The 21,753-nt window shown below is 39.2% G+C and overlaps 1 protein-coding gene across 2 annotated transcripts in view; it reads left to right on the top strand.

The window, feature by feature from the left end:
• Nucleotides 1–21,753, top strand: part of LOC131166358 (oxysterol-binding protein-related protein 4C-like) — a 42,614-nt gene that overhangs the window by 8,307 nt on the left and 12,554 nt on the right. For both annotated transcript variants that reach the window (XM_058124834.1, XM_058124833.1), the window contains exon 3: nt 2,645–2,809. In XM_058124834.1, the coding sequence (XP_057980817.1) occupies nt 2,645–2,809 (165 nt within the window). The remainder of the gene's footprint in view (nt 1–2,644; nt 2,810–21,753) is intronic.

Raw genomic sequence — 21,753 nt, forward strand, 5'->3', positions numbered from 1 at the left:
TGATGCATATATACCTCCTCTGATAGATTCCTGTGAAGAAATGCGCTTTGTATGTCAATTTGGTGGATTGGCCAGCATTTGGAGACTGCAATGCTTAGAACAAGCCGAGTGGTTGTGGGCTTGACCACTGGATTGAACGTGTCGTTGAAGTCAATTCCGGATTGTTGGTGGTAGCCCTTGGCAACTAGCCATGCTTTACAGCATTCGAGAGTGCCGTTGGCTTTGTGTTTGGATTTGAAAATCCACTTGGAGCTGACGATGTTCATGTTTGGTTTTGATGGCACTAGAGACCAGGTGTCATTCTTCATAAGAGCTGTGAATTCCTCATCCATTGCATTGCGCCACTCACTGTATTTTGCTTGCTTCTGTATAATTCATGGAGGAGTTAGGAACACCACCTATAACGAAGAAAGACTGTTGAAGTGGGTAGCGGACTGTTCCATTAGTGAAGGTCTTTGGCTTCACGATGTGGTTTTGGGACTGTGTGGTCATTTGGTGGGAACGTAGTACCGGAGGTTCTACAGTAGCTGCAAGCTCTAATTACTGTTGGGAAGTGGACGTGTTTAAGGGAAAAGTAGGGGGAGGTGGCGATGAACCGGAAGCAGGGGAGTCATTTGAGGTGGGAGACAACATGTGATTGGATGGATTGGAGTGGGACGGCATCGTTGCATTAAGATGTGAGGCAATGGGGGACATGTCATTGGCATAAGGAGATGACTCATGGGCGGATGAGTGGGTGTCGTTGATGTTGAGAGGAAATAGTATAGCAACAGTTGGGCTGAATGTGAATTGGGTGGTAGTGGGCTTATGTGATATGCTGGCAAATGGGAAGATGGTCTCATCGAATGTAACATGTCGGGATATGAATATTTTGCCACTTGAAATGTCGAAGCACTTGTATCCACGATGCATATTGTTGAGACCAATGAAAACACATCGCTTTGAGCAAAAATCAAGTTTGCGCTGATTGAAGGGATGGAGGTATGGAAAATAAGCACACCCGAAAATTTTAAGTAGTGAAAAATCGAGGGCATGTTTATAGAGTTTTTCAAATGGTGAAATACCAAGTGGAGTTGTGGGGAGACGATTTATGAGATACGTTGCCATTAAAAAGGTATGATCCCAATAGGCATGGGGAACACTACCATGAGATAGAAGAGAGAGCCCCATTTCAATGATGTGATGGTTTTTCCTTTTAATGGACAGGGAGGTGGTGGTTTGGTTGTAAATGATTTCATTATACTAATCCTTATCAAAAGTGTAAGGATAGGGGCAATTAGAATGTCATAGAAGTCGTAAATATTGTAGGAAATTAAAATAGAAAAGGAGAGGGGGAGAGAAAGGGCTAGAGAAGTAGAGGCAATAAGAGATAAAAATAGAGTGATGAGGTCAACGTGTTAGTTGTATGTTACATTCTATAAATTGAGCTGAATGTGCTCAAGATCCATTACAAACTGAAGCTAATCACACATTTACTTCCCAAACCATGCTCAATATGGTTACAAGTCATAATTCAAAGTATTTAAAGACTTAGTCATAAATTGTTCTAAATATTAATGGTCCAATTATTATAATTGGCTCTCATGCTTGATGGTTGTTTGTCCAATCACTAATAATTGAGTGACTTTCGCCTAGTGACTAGGTGATCTCACAACCTCTAAATGGATGGACGATCTTTCTTACAATTCCCCAAATGGTTTTGGCAATGAATGATTTGCCTTACACGAGTAATTGTCATATGTTCAAGCAACACTTGTCATATGCGTCACTTAAGTGACTTGTCATTGTAATTCTTATGGCAACTTTCACGTAACATGTGTCACATAGGCATGGGTGAATTTCATTTACATAGAGGTGATATTTGACATGAAAGTTGCTGAGCTTAGTCTGGTCCATTTCTGCTACTGCTTAAGTTTAGAGTATAGATGTTCAAATTTAAATGGAAACACCAAATTTCTAAGTTTAATATAGAAAGTGCAAGGATGCGTGTTTACACATGTACACAATTATACACAATCTTGTACATACAAATTAAATATGCACATTATTATACACAAGTCATGTGTTCATTAAAATAAATTATAAAAATTTATTATTACATGTAAAGAAAATACCAACAAATATGTTAAATTATATTAAGTTCTCAAGTTTGACGACTAATTAATGTTAGGGAAAAGACCTTAATCTATAATAATGTTTGACAAAAAGGCATGGATATTTTTTGAGGTTTAAAAAAATTTCACATACCTCTTTTGAATTTTGACAAAAAGATGTAGGCTTCTCTCGATTTAAAAAATTTCACAGACTTTTTATGTATTTGATATTTAAGGTATTTATACTCTTTCCTAACTTATCTTTTGATTAAATCTCAAGGCTGGCGTTTGAATGTTTTGAAACCTTAAAAGATATTTATATTTTTTTACTGAATCTCATACAAGTTAATATCTTTCACTTAGGGTTTCATCTCACTAACTTTATAATGTAAGGGAGTTTTTAAGGGGCATTTGATTATTTTTCTAAAACGTGGAAGAGGCAATGGATTTTATCTTCTTTTTCAAACATAAAATCAAAATTCTGGTTGCAGAAGGAGAAGGGGGGCAATTTGAAATGAAAAACTGATGTTGTGGCGTGCGTGCGTGCCTAGGTGACGGAAGAGACGGGGGAGGGCGTGAAGAGCGTGGTGGTCCTCACGCCTCCATTGTCACTGGACGAGGAATCCGCCGGCCATTACAGAGTTCCCAATCTTCTTCAGCGAATTCTCAGTCTCTTTAGTAATGTACGTCCAGGATCAGAACTCACGCGCTTCCAGGCAAGTCATGCTAGCTTCCTCTTTCTACATCCTCCCCCCCCCCCCCCCCTCTCTGAAGCATGAAATCTAGGGCAAGTTTACTGCTCTGTTGGGGCCTTTGCACGTTTTGGTGCAAGTACTGTTGCTTGTCTTCGTGGGTGATCGTAAAAAAGGGAAAAAAAATTGTTATTCTATTTTGAAGCATAAGAAACCTCTCTGAATTTTTGTTTGATAGCTTTTTGAATGCTTTAATTACAAAAATAAGAAAAGGGGGGTGGGGGGTGGGGGCTGTATATCTTTAAGTTTATTAATTATAATGTTCTTACCAGTTTGTTCATATTTGATTGAAGCCCATCTGGTGAAGTATTCTGTAAGCTACATAAATTTTAGTATCATCTTGAGCGCTAAGCAGAAGGTAGATTTGGGCATTAATCGATTGTCATTGGTTGATACCTTCAAAAAGTATTAACTGGCTTAGCATATATAGAAGAATAAGAAAAAAGAAATTAAAAGAAGAAGAAGAAAAAATTGTCGATAGAGATTTTGAGAGAGAGAGAGAGAGATTCACAGAGTGGAGATAGAATGTGAAGACAATTTCCTTTCGTACCTCCTTTTGAGTACAAGTTCCCTTCTCATGTGCGATTCCCAACAGATTATCGCGACTGTTAACAACTCCTTCAAGTTCTGCTGTTCAACTAACGAACCAAGCCACTAATTGATTTAATTAACTCTTTATTTGAAGGAGGCACTCCCTTATTGATATATGCCTTATGACCTTTCTATAATAACCAGCCTAGCCTTAATACCTCTCAATTGCTTAATATCTTCAATCTTGTTAAGTATTTCGGTAGCTGATGAATGGCCTGTAACTCTCAATCCTAGATGCTTTATCTCTATACATTAAAGATTAGCTCTCGCAAGCGTTCTCCTTAAATCCTGAATTGATTGTGCTTGCTTTTGATTCATTTCTGTGGTTAGTTCATGTTTTTTATTAAAATCAAGAACTAATTGCCCTAAGCTCTTAATTGATTCTTCTTCTTTGTTTTTTTTTTTTTAAAAAAAAAAACCCTCTCAATTGAGTTTCTTCTTTTATTGGAGCCAGAATCATACTCTGTTACAAATATTGATGCCTTCAAAATGTTTTAACTGGTTGGTAACATGAAAAAGAAGAAATAGGAAAAGAGAATTTGAGAAGGATTGGAATTCAGACTTTGTCACTGTCAAAGTGATGACATTTCTTTTTATATTTTTGGAATAAGTGCACTAGCTTCCCTGGGTTTTGCAGGGAAGACATAGGCCTCCTTTGTGGTGCAGAACCTCACATCGTCACACACAAGAGGGATAAATCCTGATGCCCAGTATCAATTATTATTAACTCTGACTAAAACTTCTTAAATCAGAGACTTATATGCCTCGTAGGCTTGGGAACTGAGCAAATAAAATTGAAAAACCAAAATATTGCTAGGATACTTCTTTCTTAATAATTAAAATTAACTCCAGAATCTATTAGATCATTACCGAATAAAATACTACTATTAAATCAACCAAAATAAGAAAAAATTCTGAAAAATAATAAATTACAAGATTGCCTAAAAATCTTTAAAATCCACAATGTGATGAATTTGCGGCTTTGAAGTTTATATTGCATCACCTTGCTTCCTAATAATTGCTTAGGCCTGTGTTGACACTTAGTTTTGCTTCCACTAATTACTCCATTAATCACCCATCAATAGCTTAGATAGAAGAATAAAAGAAATATTGAAGCTTGGTATACTTTGTTATCATGGTTTATTGTCACGGGCTAAGCTTGTTCAGGGCATTATGCTTGCCTATGACCGCTTATCTCGTGTGTTTGGGATGGGTTTCCATCATGTAAATACTAGTGTAGGGTTATTTTCTAGTATTTCTTTCATTGTAAGCCAAATAAGGCAGTATGACTCCTCGGTCACTTTGATGTTTCCTAGTGCTAGAGTGAGAATGGCCTAGAAAGCTCTTTAGGGGAGGGTGAGTGTTCATCAATCATTGTAAAACTCACTAGCAATTGTCAACGTGCTTAGCCTACTTGCCTCCCTCGCTAAGTACAACATGTCAACGGAGGATTTGTTAATGAATTACGTTTGCTTCAATATTTACTGCTTGGTTGCCACGGCTTTCATGAATTGATTATAATTTCCGCTGTTATCTGATTGAATGTTAATGAAAGTGCTTCGTGGATGAATGTTGGTAAACAAAAGGCTGGCTAGTTAAGCAAGAGTGCTTTAGCTAGCGCCGCACGGCCCTTCACAACGGTGTGAAAAAGGCGGACCGTGACATTTGGTATCAGAGCCCAAGTCGGTGACACTTGGTGAGAGCCCAAGGTTGAGTTGCTACGTGAATTCGATTGCCTTCGTTGTTGGGTTTGGAAAGCTTTGGTAAGTGACCATGGCACCAAACAATGCTGAGAGGATCAGCGTGCTGGAAGCACAGGTTGAAGAGTCAACCAACACTATGGCCGCGGAGGTGGCCCAGATGAGAGAACTTGTTGATGAAGTGAGGGGATCACAAAAACATCAAGCAGGTTTGATAGGCGACATGTCAGAGGACTTTCGCCACACTGTGGAAACTTTGCAAGCCCGGATGGCAGATCTGGATGCAAAGGTAAATGTGATGGTTCTTGCTATGGAGAACTCCAACACTCCAGGAGTTAGCAAAACCAAGGTGCCAGAACCCAGGACGTATGGGGGTGCCCGAGATGCCAAGGAGTTAGAGAACTTCTTGTTTGATGTGGAGCAGTACTTTCGCGTTGTGAGGATGGCCTCAGAACAGGCAAAGGTGGATACTGCGACCATGTACTTGGTTGGTGATGCCAAACTATGGTGGCGTACCAAGTACAGAGAAATTGAAAATGGAAGCTGTGTGATTGATAGTTGGGCAGACTTGAGGAGAGAGCTCAAGGCCCAATTCTTTCCTGAGAACGTTGAGTATAATGCAAGGAGAAAACTGAGAGATCTCAAGCATACGGGGTCAATCAGTGACTATGTGAAACAATTTTCTGCTTTAATGTTGGATATTCGGGATATGTCGGAGAAGGACAAGTTGTTCTATTTTCTAGAGAGGATGAAACCGTGGGCAAGAATTGAACTTCATAGACAAAGGGTTCAAGACTTGTCAACTGCACAAGCGGCTGCAGAACGCTTGACAGACTACGCTGGTGATGAGACCACTTCGTCCAAACGGTTTGGCGGAGAGGGAAACGGTGGAAAGTCTTTCAAGAATGGCAAACCCAAGAGTGGGGGAGCCGACCCAAATTCATCAACCTCACAGGAAGCTTCGTCGTCTCGAGGGTTCAACACACCCAATGGAAAGGGGAAGAGTAAAATTGAGTGTTTCTTGTGTCGAGGTCCTCATAGAGTTTTTGAGTGCCCTCACAAAGCATCACTTAATGCCTTACAGGCTTCCATTGTAGAACAGGCAGTGGAAGACAATGGGGAAGAGGATGATGCCCCAAGGGTGGGTTCAGTGCGGTTAGTGAACGCATTGGAAAAGCAGGCCAAAATACCGAAAGTTACACGAGCAAAAGGGTTAATGTTTGTGGACTTGAGGATAAATGGGAAGAGTACTCGCGCTATGGTGGATACGGGAGCTACTCATAATTTTGTTTCGCAGTTGGAAGCAGGAAGACTCAACTTATTCTTAGAGAAGGATACAGGACGCGTGAAAGCAGTTAACTCTGTAGCCCAGCCTACTCTAGGAATAGCCAAGCAAGTGGCTATAAAGCTTGGACAGTGGGAAGGTCATGCGAATTTCACAGTGGTGCCATTGGATGACTATCCAGTCATTCTGGGAATGGAGTTCCTAATGGGGACGAGGGCAGTGCTGATGCCTTTGGCTGGTTCCCTGTGTCTGATGGGAGATCACTCGTGCATGGTGCAAGTCGTTGCAACGAAAGGAGACGAAGGGAAGTCCCTTTCAGCCATACAACTCAATGAAGGATTGGGTCAGGGTGAGCAGACACGTCTAGCCACGGTGGTGGTAGACAAAGAAGTAGGCCAAGAGCTGGAGCCTACGACCATCCAAGCGGTGTTGGATGAGGATAAGGAGGTGTTGCCAGATAAGCTGCCTCACAATTTGCCTTCACGACGGACTGTGGAGCAAGAGATCAAGTTGTTATCAGGAGTGAAACCACCTGCTAAAAGGCCATGTTGGATTGCGCCTAGAGAGATAGTAGAGTTGGGGAAACAGCTTGATGAAGTGGAAGCGGGATGTGTTTGCCCTTCCAAAACACCGTTGGGAGCATCGGTGTCGTTTCAGAGGAAACATGAAGAGCATCTACGGAAGGTGTTCGACAGGCTGAAGGGAAACAGTCTGAATTTGAAGAAGGAGAATTTCTCTTTCGCTCGGCGGAGCAACAAATTCCTTGGTCAAGTCGTTGAACAAGGTCGTATCCGGAGGGGTATGGAGAAGGTAAGGATGATTCAAGAACGGAAGATCCCCACAACAGTGAAGGAGTTGCGTTCCTTTCTTGGCCTTACTGGTTTCTACAGGAAGTTCGTTAAGGGGTATTCGCGGAGAATGACTCCAATGACAGGACTACTGGGAAGGTATTATTGGCCACACACGCGGGATGATGTGGTTAATTATACCAAAACTTGTCTCACTTGCCAACAAGACAAGGGGGAGCGGAAGAAGTATGGTACTTTCATGGCCGCACCAAAGTACTGTTCGGCAGAGGGGACGACACAATTGTTCCTTGTGACTATTGTGAGATATTGGGGTGTTCCCCAAGTTATTATTTGTGACCAAGATTTAATGTTCACTGACAACTTCTTAACAGAATTTTTCAGGATATTCAGGTCACACCTTGACATCTCTTCGAGTTATCATCGACAGACAGACGAACAGATGAAGAGATTCAGAGAGCTGCTAGATGAGTACTTGTGCCATTTTTTCAACGACAACCAGAAGAATGGCGTGCAACTACTTGATGTGGCTCCATTCTGTGGCAACGCCCAAAGGTGCTCAACAACCAAAAAGAGCCCTTTTGAGCTTGTTATAGACCAGCTGCCGCTGTTACCTCACACAGTGGGCGAGCCGTACAGACGAAAGAGTCCTAAGGCGTACATCTTCACCAGTGAAGGGAGAAAGAATGCAGAGTTTGCCCAAGCCTATCTGGAGAAAGCTTCTAAGCAAATGAAGAAGTGGGCAGATCAGGAGAGAAAACCGCAATTTCATGTCAATTCCCTCAAGCCATTCAACGCCAACACCAACAACCTGAGCAGAAGTCAGTCAAACAGCGCAGAGTTGAAGACAGTGCAACCTGACAGACATGATGTTAGAGGGATCCTTGCAGACCGAAAGTTCATATCCTCAAGGAAGAAGCGGCAGAAGTTCGTAGTGAAGTGGAAGTGCCTTGATGACAAAGAAATCAGCTGGATTTCTGCGGAAGAATTGAAGCCATTTGTGGACAAAGTTAAAGTGTACCTATCGCCAAAAGTCTACGAGGCCGTCGACCGCATAAGTGGGGGAGAATGTCACGGGCTAAGCTTGTTCAGGGCATTATGCTTGCCTATGACCGCTTATCTCGTGTGTTTGGGATGGGTTTCCATCATGTAAATACTAGTGTAGGGTTATTTTCTAGTATTTCTTTCATTGTAAGCCAAATAAGGCAGTATGACTCCTCGGTCACTTTGATGTTTCCTAGTGCTAGAGTGAGAATGGCCTAGAAAGCTCTTTAGGGGAGGGTGAGTGTTCATCAATCATTGTAAAACTCACTAGCAATTGTCAACGTGCTTAGCCTACTTGCCTCCCTCGCTAAGTACAACATGTCAACGGAGGATTTGTTAATGAATTACGTTTGTTTCAATATTTACTGCTTGGTTGCCACGGCTTTCATGAATTGATTATAATTTCCGCCGCTATCTGATTGAATGTTAATGAAAGTGCTTCGTGGATGAATGTTGGTAAACAAAAGGCTGGCTAGTTAAGCAAGAGTGCTTTAGCTAGCGCCGCACGGCCCTTCACAACGGTGTGAAAAAGGCGGACCGTGACATTTATCCATGTGCCTTGTACAAGAAAAGAAGGAAGAAAAAAAAAGGAAAGAATTTAATTTTATTATTTCATTTTTATATATTTTTTTTGTCTGATTTTTCAAGATTTTTTTTTTTGAAGTTTTTAAAGGTTTTTTAAATTTATTTTTCATTTTTAAATTATTATTTACAAATCTAAAATTAGTGAAAGTAATAATTATATTACTAATAATAATGCTAATAATAGAAGTGAATACAATTAGTAATAGTGATAATGATTAATAATAATTAATATAAAAATAATGTTGGTAGTAGTAGTAACAATAACGAAAACTATAATAGTAATATTAATTGGTTAAATAATAATAATAATAATAAGAAGAAGAAGAAGAAGAAGAAGAAGAATTATAATAAATAATAATTAATATATTGATATAATTATAGTAATAATGTTAATACAAATAGTGATAATAATAATCAATGTGTCATAATAATAATTACAAAAACTAATTATATTAGTGTTATTTAATTATATTATTAAATAACTACTTTATATGTTAAATACAATAATTATAATATATTGAATAATAATAAGTCTACTCAATTGTCAATTAGTAATTATATCGATTAAATATAATAGAAAACTAATTATATTAGTGTTATCTAATTATATTATTAAATAACTAGTGTATATGTTAAATACAATAATTGTAATAGATAGAATAATAATAAGTCCAATCAATAGTCAATTAGTAATTATATTGATTAAATATAATAGAAGTTTGAGATAATAATGATAATAATAATAATAATATTACTATTATTATTATTATTATTATTATTATTGTCCTACTAATGTATATAATGTTTATTATTAATGCTATTACAATAATAATAGTAATGATAATGTTATAAAACAGCATACATAATAATAATAATAATAATAATAATAATAATAATAATAATAAGTAGTACTAATTATAATAAATATTATAATTATAATAATAAAAATAATTATATATAATATATAATATTAACAATAATAGTAAAAAATGTTAGCTAAATACCAAATGAATAAATTTTTTGTGATATTTTCATGATTTTTATGGTTTTTTATAAATTTCAAATAAGAAAACAGTAATAATAATTTTAAAAAATGGATATGCAATATTAAAAAGAAATAGGAGTGAGAGAGAGGAACTGAAAATAGTGGACCAGGAGTAGCTTTCCTTCGTCCTCTTTCTTCTTTTTCCTTTTCTTTCCCTCTTTGTTCTCTGGTTTTCCTTTTTGTCCAGAATGTTTAGCATAATGATGTAGGGCAGATATTAGAACTTATATATATAGATAGAATTGAGAGAATTAGAAGAAAAAGAAGGAGAAGAAAAATAAGGAGAAGGAGAAGAAAAATAAGGAGAAGAAGAAGAAGAAGAAGAAGATAAGAAGAAGAAGAAGAAGAAGAGAAGCTGCAGTAGCCATAGGGAGACAGAACAGAAAGAGAAGAACAGAGAAGGGGAAGGACAGAACTGAACAGAGGTGAGAGAGAGAATTAGAAGAGAGATAAGAGAGGGAAGAAGGAGAAGAGAGGAAGAAGAATAGTAGGACCTGTGGGAGAGAGAGAGAGAGAGAGAGAGAGAGAGAGAGAGACAGAGAGGGAAACTCCAATCTGATTCAAACAATAACTGTACATCTTCTAGCTCATCCAACGCTTAAACCACTAATACAACAAACACATATTTACAAATAGGACTCAACTAAACACATAATTACAAATACTAAAAGAAGTCTCTAAAAAAGTACAAAGAGGTCCTCCACACACATCTTTCCTAAACCTACGCCTAAAATAAGTGCCAAATGGGCTGCTTAGGGGGTTATAGGTGGTCCTCCATCATTCTCCCCCTGCTGAAAGGAACTCTGCTCTGCAGAGTGGGATTGCAAATATGACTCCAGCAAGTCAGAAGTGATATCGCAAACAGCATCCTTGGCAAGCCATGTAGCATCTGACTCGGGGCAACGTCTCCATTGAACCAAGTAGCAATGAAAACCATCGTGAGGAGACCTCATGAACTCATCATCCAAGACAGACTCCACTGTTTCTTGTGGTTGAGAAATAGAGGGAGGCTGAGGGGCTGCTGAACCTACATGGGCATCAAATGGCAAACCAAGAGGCTCAAAAGTACCTCAGTAAGGTATCAAATCCTCTACGTTTAAAACTGAACATCATATGAGTGGGTAAATCAAGGAAATATGCATTAGGTCCTCAAGAAACTTGGTTTCTTGAGGATGAGGAAGGGGCCAATGGCATGAGCATTGAGCTTTTTAAATGAATTTCTAAGGCAGCGCTCAGGTCTTATGCGAACCATGACACTGTCACCTGCATTAAACTCTCTAGCTCTACCATGTACATCTTCAGCAAGCTTGTGATCCATAGTACTCATAGCAAGTTATTGCCTAACCTCAGCATGTAGCTCATGACTGTGATGGACAAAAGACTCAACAAGCTCAGAAATACGTGTATCTAGCGGCAAAGGAGCAAGATCAATGGGTGCACGGGGTTTGTAACCAAATACGCACACAAAAGGGCTCTTACCCGTGGACCTATTTAACAGAATTATAATAGGCAAACTCAATAGTAGGTAGCACCAAGTCCCAATTGCCCTATTTTTCTCCCACTACACACCTAAGTAGGTCACCAAGGCTATGATTCACAACCTCAGTTTGCCTATTAATTTGGGGGTGGCAAGCAGAAGAAAACAGCAAGTGAGTCCCACACATTTTCCAAAGTGTCTTCCAAAAGTAGCTAGAGAACTTGATATCCCTTTTGGACACTATGGAGGTTGGCAACCTATGCAATTTGACGACCTCTCTAAAGAACAATTTAGCTACCTGAGATGCATCAAAAAGTCTAATTTGGAATGAAATGTGCCATCTTGGAGAATTTTTCAACAACAACAAATATGGAATCATGTCCCCAAGCTGTTTTGAGGAGTCCAAGAACAAAATCCATGTTTAGGTCTCTCCAAGGCATGTGGTGCAATGGCAGAAGTATAAGGCTAGTGTTGTGTTTCTTAGCTTTGGCTAACTTTCAGGTGTGGCACTGAGACACTACCCTAGAAACATTCCTCTTTAAGGAAGGCCAATAAAACCTATCCTCAACCAAGGCAATGGTTTTATCCCTCCCTGGGTGACTAGCTAACCCTCCGACATGCAATTCCCAAACTAAAAGATCTCTAAAGGGAGTAAGGGGAATGCATAACCTAGTACCTTTAAATAGGTATCCCTCCTGAATGATGAAATCTACAAAATCCTTACAGTGGCCCTCACTCACCTCTTGAAAGAAATCCCAAAATCAGGACAAGTAGAGTACTCGTCCTTAGACAATCAAAGCCAATAAACCTCAGCTCTCAAGATATGGAGAATATTGCTACACTACTAAGGCTGTCAGCCACTTTATTCTCAAAACTGGTACGATGCTTAAGAATAAAATTGTACTCGTTGAGGAACTCTACCCAACTAGCATGCTTCACACTCAACTTCTTCTGCGAGCTTAGATATCGCAAAGGAAGTTGGTTAGAGAAGAGTACAAACTCTTAGGGTAATAAGTAGTATCTCCAATGTTAGAGGGATCTCACTACAACATAAAAATCTTTATTATATGTGCTATATCTCTGTTGGGCATCTAAGAGTTTTTCACTGAAAAATGCTATAGGATGTCCCTTTTGACTTAAGACCCCATCTATACCTATCCCAAAGGCATCACAAGCCACCTAAAAAATTCTACTCAAGTCTGGATGCCTAAGTATAGGTGCTTTGGTCATCTTCTGTTGGACCTCTTTAAAAGCTCTAGCAGCTGATGGGGTCCATGGAACTCTCCTTTCTTCAAACACTCAGTGATAAGAGCCATGATGATGCCAAAATGCCCTATGAATTGCCTATAAAAAGTAGCAAGGTCATGAAAACTACGAACCTCAGTAATAGTCTTAGGCTCAGGCCACTCTCTAATGGCTCTAACCTTTTCTAGATTAGTGGCTATTCCTTGTGCAGAAATCACAAAACCAAGAAAGAGCACACTAGCCTGAGGAAGCTACACTTCTTGAGGTTAGCAAACAACTTCACTTCCCGCAAGGTGGCAAGGACCTTATGAAGATGTATCAAGTGCTCTTCCCTAGACTTAATGTAGATCAGTATATCATCAAAGTAGATCGCTAGGAACTTTCGTATGAATGGGTTGCAGAATATGTATCGTAACCCTCATAAAAGTGCTAAGCGCATTAGAAAGTCCAAATGGCAAGACCAACCACTCAAAGAAACATACTGGGTCTTAAAGGCTGTTTTCCACTTATCTCCCAGTCTAATTCTAATTTGGTGATGTCCACTACGCAAGTCAATCTTGGAGTGCCAGCTAGCATGTCAAGCTTATCCTCAAGTCTAGGGATAGGGAACCTATACTTGATGGTGATTTTATTGATGACTTTACTATCCACACACATCCTCCAAAATCCATCCTTTTTTGGAGTTAGGAGAGCTGGTACAACACATGGACTAAGGCCATGTCTCACAAATCCCTTGTCAAGTTCTCCTATCTGCTTATTCAATTCAACATGCTCTTTAGGGTTCATCCTATAATATGGTAAGTTAGGTAACTGTGAACCCGGAATGAGATCTATGACATACTGAATGTCTTGCATAGGTGGTAGCTCACTAGGTAACTCACTAAGCATAACATCAGAGAACTCAACTAGAAACTCTCCTACCTCAGATGGGCACTCACATAAAGACTCTTGATCCTTAGGAGGAACCTCTTAAGCGGTGACTGCGAAAATGCACCTATTTTCTAAGATATCTCGCTCAAAAGTCCTATGATCAAGCAAAAAATATTTCTTTGAACTAGGTTGATGGACTAACTTGTTCCTTAACCTAGGATCTTTGGGGATGGGTTTGGTAGGGGTCAAAATGATGTTCTCATCTTTGTGCCTAAATCTATAAGTGTTTTCCCTACCATGATTGGTGACATCATGATCAAATAACCCCGCTCGCCCTAACAGGACATGGGCAACATCCATCGAGAGTACATTACAAGAGACCCTATCCATATAATCTTCTATTTGAATGGGTACAAGACACCTTTTGGTCACAGGTAGATTTGTCTTGTTTACCCGATTCACCATAAAAAGGCTGAGTGTGTGGCTCTCGTTTAAGGTTTAATCTTCCTAGAGCAACCTTGGATATCACATTCATGCTACTAACCCCATCAATAACAAGCTTACATCTCCTCTCTCCACAACAAAGGCTTGTGTGGAAAATAGTGGTCCGTTTCCACTTCTCACTATCCATGATAGTGGATAAGACACACCTAACAACACTAACATGGCGGTCATCCTCGTCAAAATCTTCTATAAGCTCACCTTCATCTCTCAAGTACTCAACAACATCTACCATCTGATCCTCACTATCAGGTAGATGATTAGTTTCACGCTCTAAGGCTAAAGCTCGTTGGGGACAATAGGCAGCAATATGACCTCTAGCATGACAACGATGACACTGCACAGATAAGCTACTAGCTTGAGGAATACTGGGTCTACTAGAGCGAACAACATGATGTGACTCTAGTTGCTTCGCAGAACTCTCTCTAGGGGTAGATTGAGGGATGGTAGGTCTAGGGTGAGGAAAGGATTTGGACTAACATGACTCACTTACCTGATTTGAAGACCTACGAGAGCTCTTGAAGTACCTTTCGATGGCAAGAGCTTTCTGATAGGTTGTTTCTAAAGACTCTGGAGAGAATAACTCAACCTCTTGCCTGACATCCTCTTTTAGACCATTCACAAACCTAGCTATAGTGTGATGTGGGACCTCAACAACATCAATCCTAAGCATCAGTTCCTCAAATTGACCAATGTAGCTAGCTATAGTAGTAGTTTGTTTATGGTTCAAAAGCTCGCTGAACAACTGGTTTTTAAAAGAAGGGATGCACTTTTCTTTCAATCATTTTCTCATCACTACTCACCAGGTAATAGGAGGCTCCCCCAACCATTCTAGGGTTTGTTGTACAATTTGCCAACACTTCTTTGCCAGTCCGACAAGTTTCATTTTGGCAAACCGAACTTTATCCTCCCCGTATACGGTACCAATTAAAGAAGTCCTACATCTCCAATACCCAGTCCAAAAAGGAGCTTGGGTCAAGTTTCCCATCATCCACCTTGACCTTTTTTGTAACATCTCCATAGTCTTCCCAACCTTGCCTAGGGGAATGTGGAGCATGCCTAGGGTTAGTTTGATACCCTACATCATTAAACTCCTCAAGGTTACCTTCCTCAAGCCTAGGTTCTCGATTAACTTAAGGCTGGAGGGGTTGAACTGGCCTACCAGTCTATTTTGGAGCCTGCCTTATATTGTTAGGTACTGTTAAAGGTTATTTATGTCTTTTAGTATTATTATTATTATTATGTTAGTATGCTAATTAGTGAGAGTTAATAAGGGTATTATTGTCATTAGAATGTATTTAATTTGTATTATAAATAGAGGGAGAAACCTATTTTTAAGTTAGGTCATTCATTTTAATCAAAATCTCAGCATGGTATCAGAGCGTGATCCAGCCGTCACTGAAAAAGCCATTCCTGCAGCTGCTCTTCTTAGATCCACCCAAACCCCTCATTATTTCACAAAACCAACCATATACCCAAACACATAACCCTATGAAGCCTAACCTCACAAAACCCCTTTGCCTGAATAGTGCCCACGTGCCGGCCAAATGCCGGTATAGCCGACCCCACACGCCAGCATGTGAGTTAGTTTTCAGCCACCTTTTTTTTTTTTTCCTCTGTCATGTTTCAATTCCTTCTCTAGACAATATTATCAAGCTGTTGGGCCTGTTTTTTTCTAACAAAAACCGACCTTTTTCGACCATGCGCTCATGGTACTTTGTTAATCTCTGTTCGGGGTTTGTAAGGGCCCCATTGTGAGTTTCTTGGAGCAATGGAATTGTTCGGGTATCCAGTGGTTGTGTTGGTGCTCCACGTAGTTTGTGATTGTCCCGGTTAGTTTTGATTGTTCTTCTTGTTTGACGTTGGTGTGGTTTCTGGTTTATGAGTGTTGGGATCATGGTTTTAAATCATAGTGGCGGGTAGCATAACATAACAGTAACGGGTGTAACAGGAAGAGGGAGTAGTAGATGTTACATAACGGGAAGTGGATGTAACGGTTGTGAATTTTTTTCAAGGACGCACAACCTTGTGTACTTACATGTTTTAAGCTTTTTACCCTTCTTAGAAAGATTTTGTGTATTTTGGATCCTTTAGTTCTACTAACTAAGTCATATGGTAAGGGCAACAAGTTTACATTTGTTTTAAACCATCATTGATAGAAAAATTACATGTGTGCGTATTTATACTTCTCATTTTTCTTATTTGTGATAAATTTTTATGTGTGCTAAATTAATTAATAAAACAAAATACATTATACACTCCATTAATATATTACACACATAAGACATACGAATAATACAAATATAAAATAACTAGAAAAAAGAAGGTTGAAGTTGAAAAAATATAGAACATAAATATCAAATTACTAATATTATCAAAATAAAATATTTTCCTAACAAATTAGTATTTTCAAATTGTTAATTAATGCATCTTTTGTGAGTATTTAAAGAAATAGTAAATTTTGTATCATTGTCATCTTCATTATAATTTTTCCCTCCTCTCGCCACATGGTATATTGAGAATGATTTATGAAAGAGAGGGAAAAAGTGAGAAGAAAAAGTAGAAAATCAAATAATTTTTTTGGTGTAACAGTCCTGTAGTGGTTACATAACACAGCCATAGTGGCCTTTACGTAACGGTCGCGGACCGTAACGGCCGCTACAGCCTTGATTTTTCTTCTCATTGATTTCATGGTGTGTAATGGTATCGGTAACCCAAAAAAACGTTACGTAACGGCGTTACGTAATGGTCGTGGCCGTTATTTAAAACCATGGTTGGGATGGAGTCTATGAATCCCAAAAATCTGTTTCATACATTGCTGCCACAGATAATGACTCAAAATTTGGATGGAAAGAACTTTGTTCAATGGTGTTTATTTAGGAGGATTAGAAAAATTTGACCACTTGCTCCAATTTGACCCTTTTGATGAGAAGAGAAAAGAAGTGTGGGTTCAAGAAGATGCCTTGATTGTTTCCCTTTTATGGAATTCGATGGAGCCACAGATTGCACGGATGTGTATGCATTTAGATATGTGCAAGGAGATTTGGGATTATATCAAGCTTCTATACTTGAGTAACATTACACATACGTATGATTTATCCTAGGAGTACTTTCAGTTAGGACAAGGAGATAGGAGTATTGTAGTTTATTTTGGAGAGATGAAGCGTATTCATAAGGAGCTTAATGTCGTGCAACCTATAACTGCCGATGTTCATGAGATGCAGAAGCAGAGGGAGCAAATGACAATCCTTCATGTTCTAGCAGGCTTGAGACCTAAGTTTGAGCCAATCTGGTCCTTGATACTTAGTAGTGCCATGCTGCCTACATTTGTCGATATTTATTCTCGTGTCTTTTGGGTCTTCCTTTAGCACGCATTATCCAGCTCTTGCATCTTGCTTTGAGAGGACAACCTTTGCTACACAAAGTGAGTCTAGTTCCCTACCAAACAACTGCAAAATTTATTGAGGTGGTTCGAGTGGTCGTGGTGGTAGAAACGGATGAGGTAGAGGTACTCCTTGCAAGTGCACTCATTGTGGACAGAGTAATCATATTATTGAGCAGTGTTGGGATCTCCACGGTAGACCTTCATGTGTTGCCAATGCAGCCACCACCGACTCCTCACCTTTGGGATCGAGTGAGGGGCAACGTACCGTATCCATGTCAGAAGAAAAGTATGCCAAGTTCTAGTAGTATCAAGGGTCATATCAAACTTCTCTTCCCATTGCATCTCTTGCTTAAATAGGTAATCCCACAATATGCTTGTCATCCAATACTTCTCATCCTAGTCCTTAGGTCATAGACTTCGCTGCCACTGATCATATATAGGTATACCTAGCTTCTTCTCCACTCTTCAATATCTTGCAAATTTACCTTGTGTTATTCTTGCTGATGGATCCACCACTATAGTCAAGGGAATTGGGACTGTAAATCCCACTTCTTCTATTTCCCTTCCTTCAATTTTGTATATTCCCAAATTTCATTTCAATCTTATGTCTATTAGCAAGATTACTAAATCCACGAATTGTTTAGTGACATTCTTCCTTGATTCTGTGGTTATTTAGGATTTGAAGACGACGACGATGATTGGCAGAGGGCGTGAAGCTGGTGGACTCTTATCACTTTGAGCTGTTATCTCCTTCGTCCGCTTGCACTGCTACTGCCGCACCTTTCCAAATTCATTGTCACCTTGGTCATCCTTCATTGGAAAAAGTTAAAATGTCTTGTTCCTAGTTTGAGTTTTGTGTCTAGACTTGATTATGAATCTTGTCAGTTAGGAAAGCACTATCATGTCCCTTTCACTTCCCAAGTCAATAAATGGGCTGCAAGCCCTTTTATGTTAGTTCATTTTGATGTTTGGTGTCCTAGTAAAGTTGTGTCCAAGTTGGGTTTGCGGAACTTTGTTACCTTTGTGGATAATTATTCAAGAATGACTTGGTTATATTTAATAAAAGATCGTTCCGAGTTATTTCATGTATTTTGTGCCTTCTGTTCTGAAATAAAGACTCAATTTGGTTTGCTAGTTTGAATACTTTGAAGTGATAATGCTAAAGAGTATTTCAGTGCACAATTCACTACTTATATGACTCAGTTTGGTATTGTCCATCAATCATCCTGTGCCCATACTCCTCAACAAAATGGGGTTGCAGAGAGGGAAAATAGACATTCTTGAAATCACTCGCACCTTACTTTATCAATGCAAGTACCTAAAGTGTTTGGAGCGGTGTTGTACTTACTGCTTGTTATCTGATCAATAGGATGCCATCCTTTGTTTTTGGTTGTAAAATTCCCAACTCTATTCTCTTTCCTAATTCACCTTCATTCTCTCTCCCTCCTTGTATATTTGGGTGTGTGTCCTTTGTTCGTCAACTATCTTGTGGATAAGTTGGATACTTGTGCTATAAAATGTCTTTCTGGGCTAGTTATATACGTAAAAGGGATATCATTGTTATAGTCCTGTACTACATCGCTTCTTTGTTTCTACCGATGTTACTTTTGGTGATACTACACCTTACTGCACCTAGTCCTTGAATACTTTTAAGCTCAATGAGTCTCTTCCTTTGCCTAATCTTCCAAATTCTATTTTATTGTCCTTGCCCAACCAACCATATGAGTCTCCATGTAGTTCGAGTCCTCCTCATCGTCTTGATCATCCTAATTTGCAGGTATATTCATGACGATGACTCCAAGGAAGAGAGTCTAGTTCTACTACCACGCCTATGGTTTCCTCATCTAATGATCATATTCCTCATGATGTTGATCCTCCCATTGCTGTTTGGAAAGGTAAACACCCATGTACTCAACATCCCATTTCCAACTATGTTGTAATGACTTTTTATCACCCTCATATTATTGTTTTGTTACTGCCCTATCATTTACCTTTCCTTTTCGAAAGCCTTAGCCCATTCTAGGTATAGGAATGATGTGGTCTAAGAGATAAATGCTTTACATGACAATGGCACTTGGGACTTGGTACCTTTTCCGCCTAACAAGTTTGTGGTTGATTGTCGCTAGGTTTATATTGTGAAAGTCAACCCTGATGGTTTTTGTGGCTTGTCTAAAGGCCTATCTTGTTGCTAAGGGATATACTTAGGTGTATGGTCTGGATTATTCTGATACTTTTTCTTCGGTTGCTGGTCTTACATCAGTACTTCATCGGGTAGGATCCTTGTTGTTTATGTGGATAATATTGTTATTATAGGTTATGATGATAAAGGTATTCAGAATCCCAAGCTTTTTCTACAGACTAAGTTTTAAACCAGAGATTTGGGACCGTTGAAATACTTCTTGGGTATTGACTCACTCGAAAAATGAGCAGCTCGGAAGCTATCCCATGTATAGGAGTTACGTCGTGTAATACTCAGCCCAAAGGTTAGATCGTCTTCTCAACGAATGCGTTTTAATATCAAATTTTACGTTTTCTCAATCGAAATTAAAAGATTACTTAACTCAGTTCAGATTCAGGGTTTTCAAGATTGGTTGAGATTTATTTTGACAAATTAATTGAACACGCTAATTAAAACCCTAGTCCTATCATGCATTGAATTAAATAGCAAGAACGTAAACCCTACGTCTAATCCAGCAAGCATTGAAACACGCGTTAACTAAAGACGATAACTTTAAATACATAATTAAAACACGCAATAACTAAACTCATTCAAACACATACACAGATGATAAAAAGCGAACTTTTAACAAGAATCAAGAACTCGAACAAAATTAAATGCAGACACAAATAAAAATTTAACGTTTAAACAACTCAAACGATAACGGAACACAATAAAAACATGAGCTTTAATACAACCGACCCTAACTAAATCGAGTTTCAATAAAAAAAATTTAAACCTTGAAAAAAAAGACAACTAATTTAATTTCTTAAAAACAAAAACAAATTTTTTTTCCCCTTTTGCATTTTATTCTTTTTTTTTCAAGAAATAAAACCGAATAAAATCAAACAGAAATTAATTCGAGCAAACAAAACAAAAAAAGAACAACTTTAATCTATTAATGAAATCAGATAATAAAACAACTTAACAATTATTTTAAAAAAATAGGAACCTTACTAACATCTTAACCATGTCCACTATCAATACAAAAAAAATAAAATAAAATAAAAGAGAGAGAGAGAGAGAGAGAGAGAGAGTCGTATTGCAGTGGAGAAGCTTGGCAGATTCTGTGAGTCGTGGCTGGGAATGGAGAAGATGGTGGCTGGCTTCAGGTGTTGCTGGTGAACCCTCGGGTGGTTGGTCGGTGGATTTGGTTGCAGCTATGGAGGCTCGAGATGCTCTCGGGTCTGTTGCAGCAGATGGAGCAAAAGACTTCGGTAGCTCGGCTGGCTGGTAGGGTGTTGCCGCTGTGGAGAGTTGCTGGTGTTGCAGAGGGAACCCTCGGGTGACTGCGGAGCTGGAGCCGGAGCAGGAGAGTTGTGCTATGGTTGCTGGCTCGTGGATTTGCAGAGAAGTTGCAAAGAGGAACAAGGGTGAGAGGGGAGACTGAGGGAGAGCCGAAACAGAGAGGGAAGGAGGGAGAGAGCAGGGGAGCTGAGAGAAAAACTGAGTGAGAGAGAGGGGGAGAATGAGGGAGAGATTAAGGGTTGAGAAGAAGGAAGGGTAGAGAGTGAGAGAGAGGGAGACCAGGGAAGGAGGAGAGGAAGGGGGAAGGAGGGAAAGAGAGGGAGAGCAGAGGGTGCGCGGGGGCACACTGAACTGGGGGAAGAAAGAAAAATATAAATAGAGAAGGGGGAGGAAACCTAGACCCGGCGCCCAAGATGGAGGACTTGACCCTACCCAGGAGATCCGACCCGGTTTGCATGGCCGAGTCACATCAAGCTGCTTTATTATTATTTTTCTTTTTTTTTTTTCATTTTTCTCTCTGCAAACAAAGGCCGTTTTGACTCTCCTAGAGCTCGTTTCTCTTGAACTCAAAGCACAGAAGTTGTAGATAATCTTCTCGTCTTTCTCCAGAAATTCGAATCGTCTTGATCGGAGCTCAGACGGGAAAGTTATACGCAAAGTACGAACTTATGCCAGTTTTAGCTCTCGAGAATTTTCCTGCAATAAAAAATGCCAAAAATTTATAAATTGCTCAATAAAACTCAGAAATTATAAATAGGGCACTTTGTTAGAATATTGAAAATAATTAGGCATTTAATTAAAAATATAAACCCTAATGCCCAAATTAAAATGCCTAATTACACAGTTTAAGCGCGTAATCGCACCCCCCAACTAACGTTTTGCTAGTCTCTAGCAAATAATGTGAATGA

The sequence above is a fragment of the Malania oleifera genome, chromosome 10 (genome assembly GCF_029873635.1).
Source record: "Malania oleifera isolate guangnan ecotype guangnan chromosome 10, ASM2987363v1, whole genome shotgun sequence".
Lineage (NCBI taxonomy): Eukaryota > Viridiplantae > Streptophyta > Magnoliopsida > Santalales > Ximeniaceae > Malania > Malania oleifera.